Genomic DNA, 18,101 nt, shown 5'->3' with positions numbered 1-18,101 from the left:
GATATTGAAGTGACCTCTGGATACTATCGCCAACAAGCATCACCCAAAGAAGATTATGCATAAATGGGTAAAACTAACGAATTGGCATGGTACGATCAGTTGCGATGGGTTCAGATGCACAAATTCAATCGCACCATGCTCCGTGCGCTATAAGCTTACCGCACTGAATTGATGGAAGAACTCAAGGAACGAGAACATTCCTTATTTTCTAAGGACGTGATCATCCCATAAGATCTTTCATTCTTGGACAAACAGATCGTGATTTACTAAACGTGGTTGAAGATAAGCCTCGGTGCTAAGAGGGTAGTTGAGAATAAGGTTTCCTCAAGTAGCATTCATGTCAACCAGCTGCTTCACTTTCTGTCGATCATCATTGAGAAGGGTGCGGATTGGGCATCGATGTAGGAAAGAATGAGGCTGAGATGTAGGCTCTCCTCGAGGAGTTCGAGGGAATGAAGATCTGAGTTATTCAGTTGCTTTTAGTTTTCTCTCTTTTTTCTCTTTCCTTCCAAACGCAATGCGGTCAATGACCCACAGTATCTTAAATAAACTTTCCTTTATCAATAAAGTTAATATTTTTTGCATGACATGAAGTGTACTTCTTTCTAGTAGTGAATCTTAGATCATTGGTCACGACTGGGGATGTTCAGAAGATATCAAATGGTATTTTCATAGTCGATCGGGCTTCTGCATTATCAGTCAATCGTTCGATACTTAGTCGTTTTTCCGCTTGTGCATGCTTTATCACGTGCTAACTCAACGAAAGTAAATGTGCAACATTCCCTGAGAAGTTTCATTTATTTCGTTGCATTCTCCCACAATCTTGGAAATGAATCAGCAACCTAGCCTTCAGCTTCAAGTTTCCAACCGTCGAACCCTATCAAAGAGTTGATCGTTACTCATTATATATATATATATATATATATATATATATATATATATATATATATATATATATATATATATATATATATATATATATATATATATATATATATATATATATATATATAAGCACTCTTCTTTCAGATTTACAGTCTGCTAAGAACATGAGTCCTTAGCAACAGACCTTGACGGCATGACTTCTTCTTCCTTCTTCTACCAAATCCTTACAAATTTTAGAGGAAATTTTCGAAGAAGGGATTCTTTTCTTTTCTTGTACATCTCTACTCCATGATCCATACCCTTTTCTTAGGGATGCGACCAAGGCATCCGAGACTGATGGACCCCTCTAAGAGGTCCTTAAGATCATCTTAGAACTCAAGAGGCTTGGAGAGGCATACTCCAGGGCCAATTCTTAGCTCAATCGATGCATTGCCTCATTAATGGAGCTATCGGCCCCCCGTGCTGAGTCTGTGGCCCTTTCAGCTTGTGATGATACAACCTAAAAACATCGCCTTGATGAAGAGTTGTTGCAATCCATGGAGGTTGTACTTCGCCACTTCTTCGCTAATCTGTTCAAGGCCCAACAACTCTATCCAACCCGTGATCGGCTATGCAATCAAGACTTGAGAGACTTCATCGAGTCCCAGATAAAACTCTATCGGGCTCGCATGGAGTCTAACAAGTTCAAGAAGTTTACAGTTGAGAAGGAGTACGCGGCCATCAGTCGTCATCTTAATGAAGTTAGCAGTCTTCTCTGCAAGCTGACAGACCAACAACCTTCATGGAGAAGTATATGTGTGCTAGCCTTAAAGGCCGATGCGTCATCCGCTAGGAGATTTGAAGAACTCTAAGCCGCTCACCTGTAACTCGGCCGATTGGCCGAGAATATCTTTTTTTTTTTTTTTTTGTAATCCATTGACCTCTATTTTAGGGTTTTTTTTATCATTAAAGAAATACAATTTTTTAACTTTACTTAGTTTGTTCTGTAACGACTTCCCACAACGAGGTGAAGTGAGGCATCAGAAATCGGCCATTAATTGGAGCTTTATGATCTTCCCATCCATACCCCTTAAAATATAGGCTCCTCATTTGTGAACTTAGATGATAATGTATGGTCCACCCCATGTGGGAGACCATTTCTTATTAAGAGTCTGGTCTTTCTGACTTATATGTAGTATTATCTTCTATACCATATCTCCCACCACAGAGGATTTCTTTTTCACCTTTTTTATTATAAGCACGAGCAATGACTACTTTGTGGGTGACGATCGAGTTAATGACTTTCATTCGAACTTCATCTAGTCCTTCAAACTCGGCCAACATTGTCTTTGTGAATTCAGGAGGTGTTAATTTAGCCTGATAAGCGGTCCACAACGATGGTACAGTGACTTCAAAAGGTACCATTGCATCATGTCCTTATGTCATTGTAAATAGACTGATTTCAGTACTTGAACAAGATGAATTTCTATAGGCACAAAGAGCTTCTAAAACTTGGTGTGCTATTCTTGAGAATTCTCTTCAATCATTTTTCTTAGGATATTTTTTTATTACCTTATTACTAGCCTCGGCCTGACCATTAGCTAGCGCATAATATGGTGTCAAGTGCAAAATATTTATTCCATACTTATTAGCCATTGCCCGTACTTCTTTAGCTAATAAAGCTGCACCTTAATTCACAATGGATTCTAGGATTCCAAATCGATGGATAATGTTATTCTCGATCAATTCGATAATTTCTCGGTGTCTGACCCCTTTTCATGGGCGTTACCTCTACCCATTTAGTGAAGTAATTGGTCGCAACAACTATGAATGAATCCATCTGCGATGAAGGTGGGTGGATTTGTCCTATCAAGTTGATCATCCAACCTTGGAATGGCCAAAATTTTATTATAGAATATATTTCTACGGTAAGTACATGCTGGACTGGCCCATTCTTTTAGCGAGCCTCATAACCCTTAGCATATTGAATACAATCGGCCATTATTGTCGGCCAGAAGTATCCGCAACATCTAAACGTAAGCCTCATTTTTCTTCCAGTTTGATGGGCCCCACATATCCCTTCGTGGACATCCCCCATTATTAGCATAGCTTCTTTCTTAAACAGGTATCGAAGCAAAACTCTATCGGCCCCTTTACGATATAATTTGCTGTCAATCATGACGTAGTTAACGACTAATCTCCTCACATTTTTGTTAGTTTTGGTACGCGGGCTCTATAAATTACCTATGAGAGGGGCTCTTCAATCTTCTTCTTCTTCTTCTGGTTCTATCTGTCATACCTCTATTATATTATCTCTCTTAAAAACAGATGGCAAGGATCTTCTTTGGACACTGATCGTCTGCTCGGCCGACCCTCCCAAGGCGTCGAGCCCTGCAGTGAGATGCATCATTTCATTAGCATCCGCGTTGTATTCCCTAGTGACATGTATCAATTATACTTCTTCGAAAATGTCCAACATTTGATTTGTTAGGGCATAATATGGCAATAAAGGCATACTGGTACATTTAAACAACCCTTCCATTTGATTAATCACTAACTGTGAATCACCTATAACAGTTATGGTCTTTGCACCCAATTCTAATAATAAATCCAGGCTGATTATCATAGCCTGGTTATTAGTACAACTAAGCTCCAATTGGAACACAAATTCTTACCTGTTTCCATTCGGAGCTATCAAGATTATACCAAACCGTAATGCATTATGTATTCTTGACCCATCGAAAATTATTTTTCATGGTATTAATTGCACATAATATAGATGCAAGACTTATAGGGGAATATGTTCTTCCCGATCGGAGGGGCGATTGACTAAAAAATTAGCTATGGCTCAACCCTTCACTGTCTTCTACGAAATATAATAAAGATCGAATTCAGACAAAGCTAGTACCATTTACCAATTCGGTCGTTTAAAATCAGTTGATTTAACATATATTTCATCAAATCGATTACTGCGATTACATTCACTCTCTCGGCCAACAAATAATGCCTTAGTTTAGTGGCTGCGAAATAAAATGACAGACACTATGTTTCTATAGCAAGTGTCATCTCTCGGCACTGAGTAATGTATGGCTTAAATAATAGATAGCATACTCCTTTCGCATATCATCATCTTGGGCAAGAAGAGTTTTAATCAACTCTGCCAAAGTCGCGACGTATAGATTAAGCGGCTGACCTTCAATTGGTGGCTTGAGAACAGGTGGCCTCATTAGATATTCCTTGATTTTATTAAAAGCCAACTGATGCTCTGCCTCCTAAATAAACTCGGACCCATGTTTTAGCTTTATAAGTGGAAAGAAGATGTTAGTCTTTCCTATGCAATTAAATATAAATCTTCACACGAAATTAACTTGGCCCAGGAACCTTTGCAGTTCTGATTTGTTCTTCGGTGGACGAGCGTTGATGATAGCTCGAGCCTTCTTTTGATCGACTTTAATTCCTCTTTGGTAAAATAAAAATTCTAAAAAATTACCGGCTGAGACTCCGAAAGCACATTTCAAGGGGTTCATTTTTATAAGTGCTTATATTTATAGCATACATGAGGTTCTCAAATTTTGTAGACAAAGATACCTGTCAGATCGCAAGTATACTACAACAGTATATGACGTCTTGAGTAGATTGGCTCAAGATCGACTCAACATCTTTGGGCTTAAACGACGTCACTCGGTTTCAAGTTTATCAAGATTAGAAGATCTCTATATAGGCCAACCATCAGGTAGAATGACTCTAGAAAGACCTTAGGTTATGTGCTTTCAAAATATGTTTAAAATGGGTTAACTTCAGTATAAGTTTACTAGATTTCGACTAGCCTAACTTTAGGTTCGACTATTCTAACTTACTTCGGATAACTTCACTTCAGGTTCAGGTAATTTTTCATATTTGAAAATTTAAAAATTTTGTTGCAAATTCGTTTAACCTAACTTTAGGTTTGGCCAACCTAACTTGAAATTCGGCTAGCCCAAGGAAAGTTCAGGTCATTTTTCAACAAATGATTATCGAATTTTCAAGGAAATTCGGCCAACCGAATTTTAGCTTGGGCTAGCCGAATTTCAGATAAATCTTATCCCGCACAATCTAATAGCCGTTGCAACAGAATCGTTGGAATCCGGCTAGCCGAACCTATTCTTAGGATGACTAAATTTTCAAATCCTTTGGCTATAAATAAGGACATTCTCTCATTCTGTTTTACAACGAAATTCATTCAAAAACCTTTTACAAGTAAGAGAGAAACTCAGGTCCTTGTCAACCTATTTGTGCAATATTTATAAATTTCATTTAGCTTCTTCAAATCCATTTCTCAAGCTGATCTCAAATATATTTTAGAGAGTAATCTATACTCTACTTGAGAAATAAAGAATTGAATTTGCAGCATTAAAGTTTATATTCCTTGAAATAGATTAGATCCCTATAATCTCTCTGGTTTAGCAAATATTGTCTCCTCTACACTCAAGAAAGAAAATCGCTGCTTTGAGTTTTAACCACATCTTTAAATCATCATTTGAAGATATGTATATTGTCAATTACATTCTTTTATCTGGTTTTTTTTTTTTGAAATATCTCATAAACATCTGTGGTATGATTTATGATAGCCTGTGAAAATCACAAAGGGGTTTATTTGTGATAGCCCGTGAAAATCATAAAGAGATTTGATTGTGATAACTTATGAAATCATAAGAACTGTAAGAAGTTGTTGAGGTGAACATGTGAAAACCTTAGTATAGTGAAAGCCAAAATTATGAAGGTAGTAATTTTAGGAGTGGAGAAGGTGTAGGTTTAAGCACCCAACCATTATAACCCCTTGTGCCTTTATGGTAACTACTTATTTCATTATTTGTGGTAAATATTATATTTATTTCATTCTTTGTGGTGAATATTGTATTTATTTTATCTTCTCATGCTAGTTTGAAAGATTGATTTTAAAGACATCATGATATAAGGTTGTACTGCCTAAAATACTAGGTGAAGCTTGTCTTACGAATTATTTGGAATCGAGATTTTAATACTTTAGGCGATTGAAATTATTTATTCAGTTTTATTTCGAAAAATTTGGTATTGTCATATTCACCCCCCCTTTAGGACATCAATAACTCATATTTCAATTTTTAATTTGTCGAGCCTTATTCATTTGAATGAGCTACGCATTTGGGCCACATGATCTTCCATATCGGCCAATTTGATCATTATGTCATCCACGTAAACTTCCATGAATTGGCCGATTATATCATGAAAGATGACATTCATTACCCTTTGGTATGTAGCTTCCACGTTTTTAAGTCCAAAGGGGATTAGTACCCAACAATGGGTTCTTAGTGGACCAAGACATCTGAATGCCGTTTTCGGTACATCATCCATCGTAATGTAGATTTAATTGTATCCAGCATGCCCATCCATGAAAGACACAATTCCATGGCCTGCAGCCCATCCTTATCATTATTAAGAGGAGCATTATACCAAAATACCTAAGACTTAGGTTTATATGAACATTAACATATGTTTTCAATGGAGAAGTCGCGTGTACCTATATTTCATTCTCTTGTGCAATGGCCTTTATACTATGATAATAAAACCTAAAATGGACTTTACACTTATGAGGTACTCAACATAATCCAAACTGTATATCCAATCAATCCTCAATTAACTGATGTTATTATATATGAGCATAATATTGTCTCATCCTCTTTGTCACCCTTTTGTGGATGTATACTTGGATTCATCGTATCCCTAAGTATTCTATAAAGACGTTGTTAGGCTAAGTACAAGTCTGGCATTTCACAATGTCAGAAATTAACTCTAACTATTCTCTCATTAATTAATTATTTGATTAAAAGACAAATCTAACATTTCAATTATCATAAAGCCATGCTTTGATTTTTATAGAGGTTTTTAGGTTGTGTTTATTAAGATTTTTTAAATTTTGGCATGAATATCCATATATCCTTTAAAGTTTAAACATTTGCATGAATATTTATATTTTTTCTTGAATGTTATAACTAGTAAATCCATTTCCTAAAAATAACGTATACTTATGTCCAAATTGTAATTATTTGCAAGTCATCTTTGAAAAGTCATGACCTTAATGGTATTTTCTTTTATTCTTATCTATTATTTATATTATCATCATTCACATAGACATTTTCATTTAATATTAAAGGATTGAAGATTGATTTGACATTTGAACTAAAAAATTAATAATACCTTTTATTTATATAAGAAATAAGTTATCATAATAAAAATATAAAAAGATGATGTTTTAATAATATTTAAATGTAAACTATCTCGTATATTTAAAAAAAATAGCATTCTTCACTTTATTGCCATTTATATGATCACGCTGCTCTCTACATCACCCGGTCTTTGGCTCCTTAGTTGCCTTTACATGAAATTTAAGATATGAGTATTAACCGTGAATTAGTCTACAATGAACACTTACGTTTATTAATTAAAATTTATTTTCCATCGGATAAGAAATTGTACCTTTAAATTTCTACTTTTTACGATATGCTTTATATCCATAATACTGTTTCTTTATATGACCATTCTTATTGTATAGGTAACAATTGCTTAATTCATTTGGCCTTTATCCTTTGATTTTTTATTATCATCTGTTACTTTTCGCTTTCTTTTATTCTAAAATAATCATTTTCTTTTTTAGGAGTTATTATCTCGAGAAGAATATACGATATATGCATTCTTAGGTTAATATCATTTAAACATTTCTTCTTCTTGCATACCTTGTGCAATTAGCTCAATAAAGGTTTACTTTTCTTGTGTTGTAGATGACCCTGAGTATGTTGAAGCTAAATGGAAGTGAAAGTAGTATGTAATAAACAACCAATTTGTTGGGTTTGTTATAGTTGGAACGCACTTAACTTAGACGTAAGACCAGTCATCCTTATAATATTCTCCCTTATATTCCCATAGTAGCTATACTTTTAAGGCTGTGAGTTCGCTAAGGATTATTATAGTTTCTGCCTTATTAGATTTCATAAAAAAATTTCTAATTTCAACTAAGAATTCATTCGTATTCTTTTTCTTGGGTATCTTTTTATGAAAAGTCTTTGGAATAAAATATCTAATATATCAACTAAGAATTCATCCATGTTCTCTTTTTAGAGTTTCTTTTTATGAAAAGTCTTTGGAATGGAATATTTAATATTTTTTAGAGTTTTGTTATTTACCTATTTTCATACTTAACTATCTCAACAACCGAACTTGAATTGATGGACTTAAGAGGTAGGTCCTCTTTAAAGGCCAAGTCCAAATCCATATATCCAAAATTGATTTCTAAAAGCCTCCTTTCATTTTTGAAAGTTAAAGTTAGTAAGTAATGGAATGCTAATTAGAAGGTGGTTGGCACAATATTCATGATTGTGACAATAGAGTGTAGTAGCTTATATTAGAAATGAAATCCCATCATACTTAAATGTGAATGAAAAACTTTATCATGCTAATTTTTTTACCTAAATGACATAAGTAGTTGATTAAATCATCCACGATATTAGGCCTAAACATCAAGCCTTTGTGTGAAGCCCAATGCATCATTACGACAATTTCCTTTGGGTCGAGATTATAGTATGCAAGTGGTTCACATAACATGAGGTTAATGAAATGCCAACAACACAAGCCCAAATCGCCTAACACTTTTGTGGTAAGATGAACCATTTGATCTCATGACATTAGCACTATCCAACCCACTCTAATTGGCTCACACTAGACGATAAACTCCTTTAGATCGAACGCCACTTGTTAGAAATAAACTCTACCTTATTGATCCTTGATGCATGACGAATATATTATGCCATTTGATTCTAAGAGCTGATAATCATCCCCAGTTATAGCTATCTTAGTGGAATGCACATCTAACTTTATGCATAAATTCATAGAAATTAATTAGGATCACACCTAATCCAACCCCATGATGGATATTCCCATTGCCCACAGGTACAAATATGAGTAAATGTGTCACCACGTACGGTTACTCTGTTTTGGACTTAATCTTGCAGCTTACGAACCCTTAGAAAATCTACAGGGGCATGTGCCTTTTGTTTTTTTCTTGTTGGAAAGCCATAGAGTGATATGAAAAATTTAAGCCCCATGTGACTAATATTGAAAACTAACTCATGCCTTAGCATGCAAACTACTATCATTAGTTTGGTGTTTGGTGACGAGTCAAATCATGTTTTTGCAATTCCAATAAATGGTATAAGCACACTGGTTTCAAGGATCCAACATATACATGCAATGCACTCGGTTTGATCATGACTGCTAACCAAAATGCTAGGGCACAACTGTATTATATTTAGTGTCAGTACACTTTAACAAACTTTAAACAATAGGTTAAATCAATACCTTATGAGCAAATAAACAAAAAGATGGATAACAAAGCCAACTTAGTACCATACTTAGGTTCCTCTATTTAATGTTTGTAAAATTTAGCTAAGCAATGGCTTTTAATTTTGAAAGTTCTTATTTCAAATTAACACTTAGTTGATTTTGGTCCAACTTGGTAGTTTAATGGTAGATAGTCTCTGTTTCAACAATGAGATCATGGGATTGAGCGCCCATCTATCTTAGGTATGTGTAAAAAAAATAAAAAAAATAAAAAAAAATAAAAGTAAAAAACAATACGCTTGTTAATGCATATATATGATCTCAAATTCACATCAATAACAATGGGGTGCACATGAGCATATTCACATGTGCACACACTTTATTAGGTTCTCCCTGTACAACTTCGTATTGTGTACGTGCAAAGTTGCTTATTTATTTATTTAAGACACAAAATACATAGCCATATGAAAAATTTGTGTGAAGAAGTTTGCCATTCCATGCGTCGAACGTGTCCCGCTCATCCAACGGTTGGATTTATTCGAGATTACTGCCGGCAACATCCAAGACGAACCTATACCTTACATCGTTCCGCTCCATTCTCTCCATTGCAGTGTTCACGTATTCCATTTTCACAATCTCTATCATGGAAGTGAGGCCCACTTCTGCCCAAAAATTCAACAGTTCCTGCGTCTCCTCCATGCTCCCGATGAAACTACCCGTGATTGTCCTCTTCCCTGTGCATGGCGTCGGACAAACCCGCTCAGAAAATTAGGAAAATTATAAAAATAATAAATGAAATTATTCGTGGGGCACACGTGTGAGATCAGAACCGTTGTTTACTTGTGCTATGCAGTGGATGGGCCATACCACGGAGTACACCATTCCATGACCTTAGCTCCTAATTGGAGCATTTTTACCCATTGGATGCGGTCCAATTTTTTTCATCTCAACTAGGTCAACCGACGGATGTGATTTTGTGGGTACGTCTCATTCACATCAGGGCCCAATAGATGGACGGTTTGGATATCCTGTAGGTGTCACATGTTTTCAGATACAGTGGTTGAGATCTAACTTGGATAATTTCTTTAGGTAATCGTAGTTTTAATGTCCTGGGCCAGTGATTGGATTATCAGGAACGTCCAATAATTTTGATTTTTGGCTGTGGTTTGTGTGTAGCGTGGTGAGTAAACTCCGTGGGGTCCACTGTGATGTACGTGTCATTATCCACACCGTCCATCTATTTTCCCCGCTCAAGTTAGGGCATGAGCCCAAAGTTGAATCAGATCCAAAGGTCAAGTGGACCACATCACGGAAAACAATGGATAATGACGTCCAATGTTAAAACCTTCCTAGGGCCGAGAACAATGTTTATTTGTCATCCAACCTGTTATAAGATTACACAGACATGGATAAAGGGAAAACACAAATATCAACTTGATCCACAACTTCCGTAGCCCCCAGGAAGTTTTCAACGGTAGACCTTCAATTCCCACTATTTCCTGTGTTGTGGTCCACTTAAGCTTTGGATATGCTTCAATTTTGGGCTCATGCCCTAAAATGAGCTGGAAAATTGGATGAATGGCATGGATAAAACACATACATCACAGTGGACCGCATGGTGAGTTACTACACAATCCGCGTCCTTGATTTTTGGCCACCTCTTTACAGAGATCATCCTGGCCATTAAACTGCTCTGAAATTGAAAAAATCATGCGGTGTAAGTGATCGACTGAACTGGGCTGTTGGGCTCGGGTCTGGGTCATGGGGGAATAAATTTGCCCAATTATTCTAGGTCCATGGATTAGGACTGGGACGAATGCTGAGTATCTGACCACTCTAGGGTGGGTGACCTCACCTTGACCCTGACCCGAAACTAGCTAGGGCTGTCGATGGGCCTTGTCCCTGTGGGGCCATCAGGCTTTAGAGGTTGGGCCGGGTTTACCTTGAGCCAGCCACCATAATCATGGCCGGGCCGGGCTTGTTTGTTTATGGGCTGGACCAGACATCAACAGACCTCATACCCTAGCCTTCGAGCCCATTGACATCCCAAAACCCAGCCCATTTTCACCTCTGATCCAGCTAAGTGAAATTGGCTCCTCAACCACATAACCTATTGATTGATGTCTTAAATCTGTAATTCAATATGCTTATCGATGACAGTTTGATGCTATCGAAGTCTTGATCGATACTATCGTAAAAATTCAAAATTTATTATGTTTATTGATGGACACTTCATGTGTCTTATTCGATACCATTAAGGGCTGTTTGATGCTATTGAAGGCTGTTCAATGACATTAAAAGCCTACTTGATGACATCGATAAAATTCAGAAAATCTATGATTTATCGCTGAACATTTTGGTGTTTAGTTCGATGGCATTGAAGACTGTTTGATGACATCAAAGTCCTATCGAAATTCCGTTGAACGATCGCATAGAGTTACGTAAATTTGTGTATCTGCGGGATTTGTTTTCGATTTCAATTGTGATTATCATAAATGTTATATATATATATATATGTGTGTGTGTGTGTGTGTGTGTGTGTGTGTGTAATCGGGATTAGGGTGTATCTCAGAGCTTTCTGATTTGTTTATAGTATTTTCAAGGATTTATAAGGGGAGATTCAAGCCTTATTCGAATCGGGTATTCTTCCCGTCTCTTATAATTTTACTTTCATAGTGATATCTGTTGCTTTGTGCCATGGTTCTTTTATTACATTAAATTCAGAATGTTTATGATTGGACTTGGTTGCGCAGTTAGAATACTTTACTTGATTCATCAATGTGTGCTTCTATGGTCCCCAAACGGGCCCATGTTAACTTTTACCAAAGTGAGGCCCATGTAAATGAACGCATGACAATGCACATACCTAAGATCACGTTGACCGCATCGAACTGTAACGGTTGGGTTGCGACCCCGACCAGCATCAGCTTCCCGTTCACTTTCAAAAGCGAGAGGTACGAATCGAGGGTGTGCACTGCAGGTACAGTGTCCAAAATGTAGTCCAGGCTCTCGATCGCCTGGCCCATCTGGGCTGGGTCTGAGCTCACGAGAAAAGCGTCAGCACCCAAGTGCTCCAATGCCTCTACTCTCTTCCTTTCCGAGGAGCTGATCACTGTCACGTGATGGCCCATTGCTTTCGCAATCAGTACGCCGAGATGGCCTACTCCTCCCAGGCCTAAGATCCCTCCCTTGAGACCCTTCAGGCCAGAGAACTGTCTCAATGGGCTGTAGGCTGTCACCCCAGCGCACAGTAGTGGAGCAGCCTGTTCTGGTGCCAGCTTCTCGGGTATGCTCACCACAAACCTGCATGAAGTGTTATCAGTAGAAATACACCTGTGGGCCCATATAAGGAAAAGCCCTGATCAGGAGAGTTCATTAGGTGGGCCCTGTAGTCTATTTGCCCTGGTCCAAAAGAGCACTTATCACCTCCAGTCAACGATACCACAACTTTTGGTTCCGTACCATTTCCCTTACCAAATCAGTACCATCAAGACGATAGGTCCCACCATGAAGATCACTCTTCTAAAAAATCATGCTGATCTAATCACTAGGTGGGCCACACCAATCTTGGGACTGTTTTAGTTGAGACTGGTGTCTGTGCACTATTGCTCTGTTTCTCTTCTTAACCATCCGTTTATACGCCACTGATCGAAAGGTTGACATTGTCCTATCAAGGAGGTTCTCCGAAACGGATTGGCTGCTGTGCTCTGTGCTTTGTAGTTTTATGAAATGAGACAAAAAATAAGGTATATTCCAATCTCAAGTGGACCACATTAAAGGAAACAGTGTTGAATGAACATTGACCATTAAAACTTTCTGGGGGCCATAAAAGTTTTGGATCTAGCTGATCTTTGTTTTTCCCTTCATCTGGGTCTTTATGACCTAATCAGTAGATTGGATGTCAAATAAACAGTACAGTGGGCTTTAGGAGGATTTTAATGGTGGATATCCAATCACTATTGTTTTCATGTGGTGTGGTCGATCTGAGATTTATATCCGTATAATTTTTTAGGACCAAGCACTAAAATAATCTTTAAAAATGGATGAACGGAATGGATGAAACACATACATCATCGTGGGGCCCACAGAGCACCGACCACCAGCCGTGGGCTGGTGGCAAGGAGAGTAGCCAATCCGTTTCCGAGGTTCTCAAGGCATGTTTCATCCAAGGTAGGATGCAACAGATGGGTGGTCTGGATTACCTAACTATGTCCCCATCAAGGATCTGGAAAGTTCCAAAAACCATCTAGGTTGAATGATCTAAAACGTCCAATTAAATCCACTGATCAACGGGTTGAAATTCCCAGTGTCCGATATGTTTGGAGCATCCTCCATCCACGATGATTATCACCAGATTAACGGTCTGGATCACCAAACTATGCAGCCCACTTGCAGGAACTGGTGATCTATCTCTCAACAAGGAACATAGATGGGTAAGGAGTTGCATACTTTTGGTGCACAACCATTGCAGTGGCGTATCCACCTTGGGTGGGCTTTCCATCCTTGTAGATGCCGTTGTACGTAAAGATGCGATTGCTGCAGTACTGTTCGAGGTTGGATTTGCAAGAGGAGCATTCCCCACAAGACCCTATGATGCACCCGACGCCCACCAGATCTCCCACTTTGATTTTTTTCACCTCTGGCCCCACTTCTACTACTTCCCCTACAACCTCGTGCCTTCCAAAAAAAAAAAAAGGTGAGCCAATCTCAAATGGGCCACGATCCAAAAATAATGTGATTGATTAGCTGACCATCGGAGTAACATCAGCCAAATGGATGGTTGAAATGAATTAGTCAACGTCCACATTCAACTGGAAAAGTATGCAGATTAATCCAATCCATCCATAGAGGCTGATGCACGGTTGTGATCCTCTGGACATGTGCCACGTGGGCCCACCTGATGGAGCAGATTAGGTATTACCCGGGTAACACTGTAGTGGATGTTTCGGTGACTGTGGGGCCCAAACTTGATATATGTGTTGTATATCGATGTGGTCCATCAATTTTTTGGCTCATCTTATGACACATGGTCCCAAAAATGAAGTATATCGAAATCTCAAGTGAACCACACTACAGGAAACACAGGATATTAAGTGCCACCGTTAAAATCTTCCTAGGGTTGGTCACAAAGACCCGGAGGAAACACAAATATCATTTGGATCCAAAACTTTTGTGTTCCATAAAAGGTTTTTAATGGTCAATCACCAATTACCGTCGTTTCCTATGATATAGTCCACCCAAAAAAGTGAATGGACAATATAGATATCGTAGTAATTGACCATTAAAAACTTATCTTGGGCTACAAAAGTTTTAGATCAAGCTGATAATTGTACGGATATTTAATCCAGGTCTCTGGTCTCTATGACCTTATCAACAGGTTGGATGGCAAATAAACATTCCGATGATCCCGTGGAGTTTTTAACGGTGGGAGTTCATGAATCACAATTATTTCCTGTGATATGGTGCTCCTCAGATTTGCATTGTTCATTTTTGGGATCATATACTAAAATGATTAGCCAAATTAGATGGACAATGTGGATGCAAGGCACATACATCACAATGGGCCCCACAATTAGGGATCCACTGACCTCGGTGGATCCGGTGATCCACCCAAACCGAGCCCGGTAACATCTGATCCGCTCCGACCAGCCACTAGGGTTGTCAATAGGCCGAGCCTTGGGTAGGTTTATGCCCGGATTTTGAATTGTTTCAGGCCGGGCACTATTTAAATTCTGATCTTCAAGCCTGAGCCCAACCCATTGACACCCCGCCACGCATGCTGAAAGATCACATAGTCTCGATGCTACGCAGAATACTCTTTGGGAGTTGATATTATACTCAGGCAGCTAATGACACTTGATGCGCATGCACTCAGAAATGATAGACGGGGCATATACTAACGCAATTTGAACCATCTAAACTGTGGAACCCACTGTTAGATTGGTTGAACGATCCTATCTTTTGATTCATTGATACTTGCCCGTTGGGGTAGGATCATTACAAAATTTTCATTTTTAACCCTTCGATAAAAGGGTGTTTGTATTATAAGTTATTAACATAAGTTATTTATACCTAAAATAGTTTATTTTAATTTTTACTTATTAAGTAAATAAATATGTTTGATAAACAATATATTATCACTTTCCAAATAATTTGTAAGATAAACTTCACTAGATTTTAGGCAGGACAACTTATATCACGATGTCTTTAAAATTAATCTTTCAAACTAGCAAGGAGAAGATAAAATAAATACAATATTCACCACAAATAATAAAATAAATATAACATACACCACAAATAATGAAATAAGCAGTCACCACAGAGACACAAGGGGTTATAATGGTTGGGTGTTTAAACCTATACCTACTCCACTCATAAAATTACTACCTTCATAATTTTGGCTTTCACTATACTAAGGTTTTCACATGTTCACTTCAACAACTTCTTATAGTTCTTGTGATTTTCACGGGCTATCACAATCACATCTCTTTATGATTTTCACAGGTTATCACAAATCAACCCCTTTGTGATTTTCATAGGCTATCATAAATCAACCCATAGAGATTTATAAGATATCTCAAAAAAATCCAAATAAAATAATGTAATTGACAATATACTTATATTCAAATGATGATTTGAAGATGTGGTTAAAACTCGAAGCAACGATCTTCTTTCTTGAGTGTAGAGAGGAGGCAATATTTGCTAAACCAGAGAGAATATAGGGATCTAATCTATTTCAAGGAATATAAACTCCAATGCTGCAAATTCAATTCTTTAATTTTCAAGTAGAGTATATATTACTCTCTAAAATATATTTGAGATCAACTTGAGAAATGGATTTGAAGAAGCTAAATGAAATTTATAAATACCGCACAAATAGCTTGATGAGAACCTGAGTTTCTTTCTTACTTGTAAAAAGTTTCTAAGTGAATTTCGTTGTAAAATAGAATGAGAGAATATTGATAAATCAAAAGTTTGGTATCCTCCAACCTAAGAGATTAAGTAATTTTAAATAAAATAATTATTTATAATTAATCATGAATCAAATTTACTTTTCTAAAATAAGTTACTTAAGTAGAAAAAGTAACTTATTTGGTGGTATCTAAATGCCGACATGATAATCAAACAAGCTTATATAATTTGGACAGTTTAATCTAATTTACTTGCCTTCCATTTATGCAAATTTTCAGTTATTTATAAGTGCCTGCGTATCATCCATCACACTATGCCAGAGTACCAAAGGGAAACCTACCTTTCCACTATGGGCATGATTTAATACACACAAGCACCTGGTCCCATGATCCAAACCGTTGATCTGATGGACATACTCATGATAGCGGGACTACCAAAATCTTTTTCAGGTTGGAGGATACCAAACTTTTGATCTATTAATATTTCTCATTAAGCATAGACCGTTGCTGTATAATTTATTCTTTAATCAAAAGACTGAGATCATCCAATCTGGAAGGTATTCAGCTCACCAGCCATCCAAGGTTGGGTCCACCAGATGTCCGGTTTGGATAAGCAAAACAAAGCCACAGGTGTCTGGAATCCAGCGCATCAGCAAGGGGTACATTTGCTGATGAGCGGCTACGTAAAGAGGCAGTGGGTTCCACCAATGAAAGATTGTGTAATTTATCCAGACCATCCTGACCGCAGAAAATAAATCAGTCGTCCTTTCATTTCTCGAAGTATGGTGGGGTCCACCTAGCCGTTAGGGGTTTCCCTTGCACACGTGTGCGGGAACATGCACGTACTAATGGGGAGTAAGGGTGAGGTGGGGATTACCCAGGGACCAAAGGGTAATTGGTTGTCTGAACCTCACTCCTCATCTGGTGCAGGTCACTGTGGTCCACCCCACAATAAAGCACCTTAAATGCCACGTCCTCAGCACCTGTTTTCCTGTCCATGGAATTCAAAAAAAAATGAAAACTGAGAGAGAGAGAGAGAGAGAGAGAGAGAGAGGACCTGAGAGTGAATGAATAGGGAGATAGAATCCCAGTAGTATCTCTTGCAGCCCATCCTTCGACCCTTCTCTCTGATTGAGGGCTGTCCATTTCCTTTTAGATAGAGAGAGAGAGAGAGAGAGAGAGAGAGAGAGAGAGGTGTGCTTGTTGCAATGCTTTCAATGGGTTGGGACTTTTATAGAGACATTCAATGAGGGAGTTTGGATATATAATACGAAAATATTAAAATATGGAAAGAGAAATGGAAAGGTGAAAGCGTTTCCAAGTTCGGGCGGCCAACGATCTCTCTCTCTCATCACCTTTCTTGGCTGAGGAATGATCAAATGCTGCGGACGCATTCTCCATCAAAAACTGATATATGTAGAATATCCAGTCCGTGAACAAGGTGAGTCACACAATTTTAATCACCATAAATGAAAATCAGATGATTTTACTCATTAAAAGAGAAACAAACTCAAGATCCATGGATAGCCAATGGTAGAACAAACTGTAATGATGTGACAGTCCAATGAGAGGTGGGTGGCCTGATTTTTATTCAGATGATCTCCATGGTAGGGACCACTGTTTCCACAGATTAGATATTTTACACATACGACATGTAGGTGAGATGAAAATTGGATGTATCAGAACTTCCGATACATACGCTGTACTGATAATTTCTCTGACTCGGGTTTGTATTCCGCGCGCTTCCAAGTTCAAACAATAGGGAGGCGGATTGGCCGCTGTACCTCACACGAGGCATTGCATTGACGTCAGCAAGTTCTGTGGGTCTGATCATGAGGTCTGTGTTATATCCAAACCGTCCATCCATCTTTTTTAGCTCTTATTAAGGCTTGCGATGAAAAATAAGACAGATCTAACTATCAAGTGGACCAGACTACAAAAAGCAGTGGGGATTGAGCGTCTACCATTGAAACCTTT

General features: G+C 37.9%; 1 protein-coding gene across 1 annotated transcript; it reads right to left on the bottom strand.

Moving 5' to 3' along the window:
* Positions 1–9,608: 9,608 nt before the first annotated feature.
* LOC131229320 (probable cinnamyl alcohol dehydrogenase) lies at positions 9,609–17,270 on the bottom strand. The gene is made up of 5 exons (XM_058225243.1): positions 17,182–17,270; positions 17,002–17,115; positions 13,663–13,890; positions 12,080–12,516; positions 9,609–9,947 (listed from the first exon to the last, which is right to left on the bottom strand). Exons 1-5 carry the CDS (start codon positions 17,268–17,270, stop codon positions 9,748–9,750), a joined length of 1,068 nt encoding a protein of 355 aa, XP_058081226.1. The 3' UTR covers positions 9,609–9,747.
* Between the last annotated feature and the right edge of the window lie 831 nt (positions 17,271–18,101).

Source organism: Magnolia sinica, chromosome 16, assembly GCF_029962835.1.
Source record: "Magnolia sinica isolate HGM2019 chromosome 16, MsV1, whole genome shotgun sequence".
NCBI classification, from domain to species: Eukaryota; Viridiplantae; Streptophyta; class Magnoliopsida; order Magnoliales; family Magnoliaceae; genus Magnolia; species Magnolia sinica.
This window is presented reverse-complemented; position numbering and strand designations above follow the sequence as displayed.